Raw genomic sequence first — 656 nt, 5'->3', positions numbered from 1 at the left:
GCATGCTTTTAATTTGGTTTTTTAAATACCGAATGCGCCACGTTAATCACATGCGCGTTTAGCCTGGATTACTCGATTCTAATCATCATCATGATTTCGCGTGTGGCGGTTGCCTTTTTCTTTCCTTCCGTTTTTTTCTCCATGAGCCTGGATTGCGCTCGAACCATCGATCACAGCGTCGGTGCAGCCCATGCATAATCGCATTCCGAGTGCCCTTTTAAAGCCATCATCGGTTTCTATCCATTACGATAACCGAGAGAATACGCAGACACAAAGACACAGAGAGAGAGAGAGAGAGAGAGAGAGAGAGAGAGGCTCTCTTTTACGCACGTTGCATTGAGCCTTCGTTGTCTTCTTTTCCTTCCGATTTACCGTCACAGAGAGCCATAGTACGCATCCTGCCATCGCTGCCTTAGACTTTTTAGCGCTCCTTGGGGGAAGTTGAGGTCAACCTTGAATTATGGGTGAGATGCGGCTGCCATTCGAGAAGTCAGAGTGAGTGATTGTCAAAACAAGCGGTGAAAGGATGGCGACTACATAATTTCAAGAGCTAGTCACACGAGTGTCATCTATACAACGTGCTTAAAGCAATGCTATTGAGCAAGCTTTACTGCGTCTTCGCGGATATGGAAAGGCCCGTGGATGATTATCGTAGC

At 46.6% G+C, this 656-nt stretch overlaps 1 protein-coding gene across 1 annotated transcript in view; it reads left to right on the top strand.

The window, feature by feature from the left end:
• The first annotated feature begins 238 nt into the window (after positions 1-238).
• LOC148040567 (uncharacterized) overlaps positions 239-656 on the top strand; it is a 1,727-nt gene continuing 1,309 nt past the window's right edge. Inside the window, exon 1 of the mRNA XM_087700968.1 lies at positions 239-656. This exon is cut by the window's right edge and continues 1,309 nt beyond it. Within this exon, the coding sequence (XP_087557094.1) occupies positions 591-656 (66 nt within the window). The 5' untranslated portion in view covers positions 239-590.

Source organism: Lygodium microphyllum, chromosome 2 (genome assembly GCF_053477565.2).
Source record: "Lygodium microphyllum isolate KBCC chromosome 2, Lygodium_microphyllum_v1.1.10, whole genome shotgun sequence".
NCBI classification, from domain to species: domain Eukaryota; kingdom Viridiplantae; phylum Streptophyta; class Polypodiopsida; order Schizaeales; family Lygodiaceae; genus Lygodium; species Lygodium microphyllum.
Note: the sequence above shows the minus strand (reverse complement) of the source record. Positions and strands in the feature narration are given on the sequence as shown.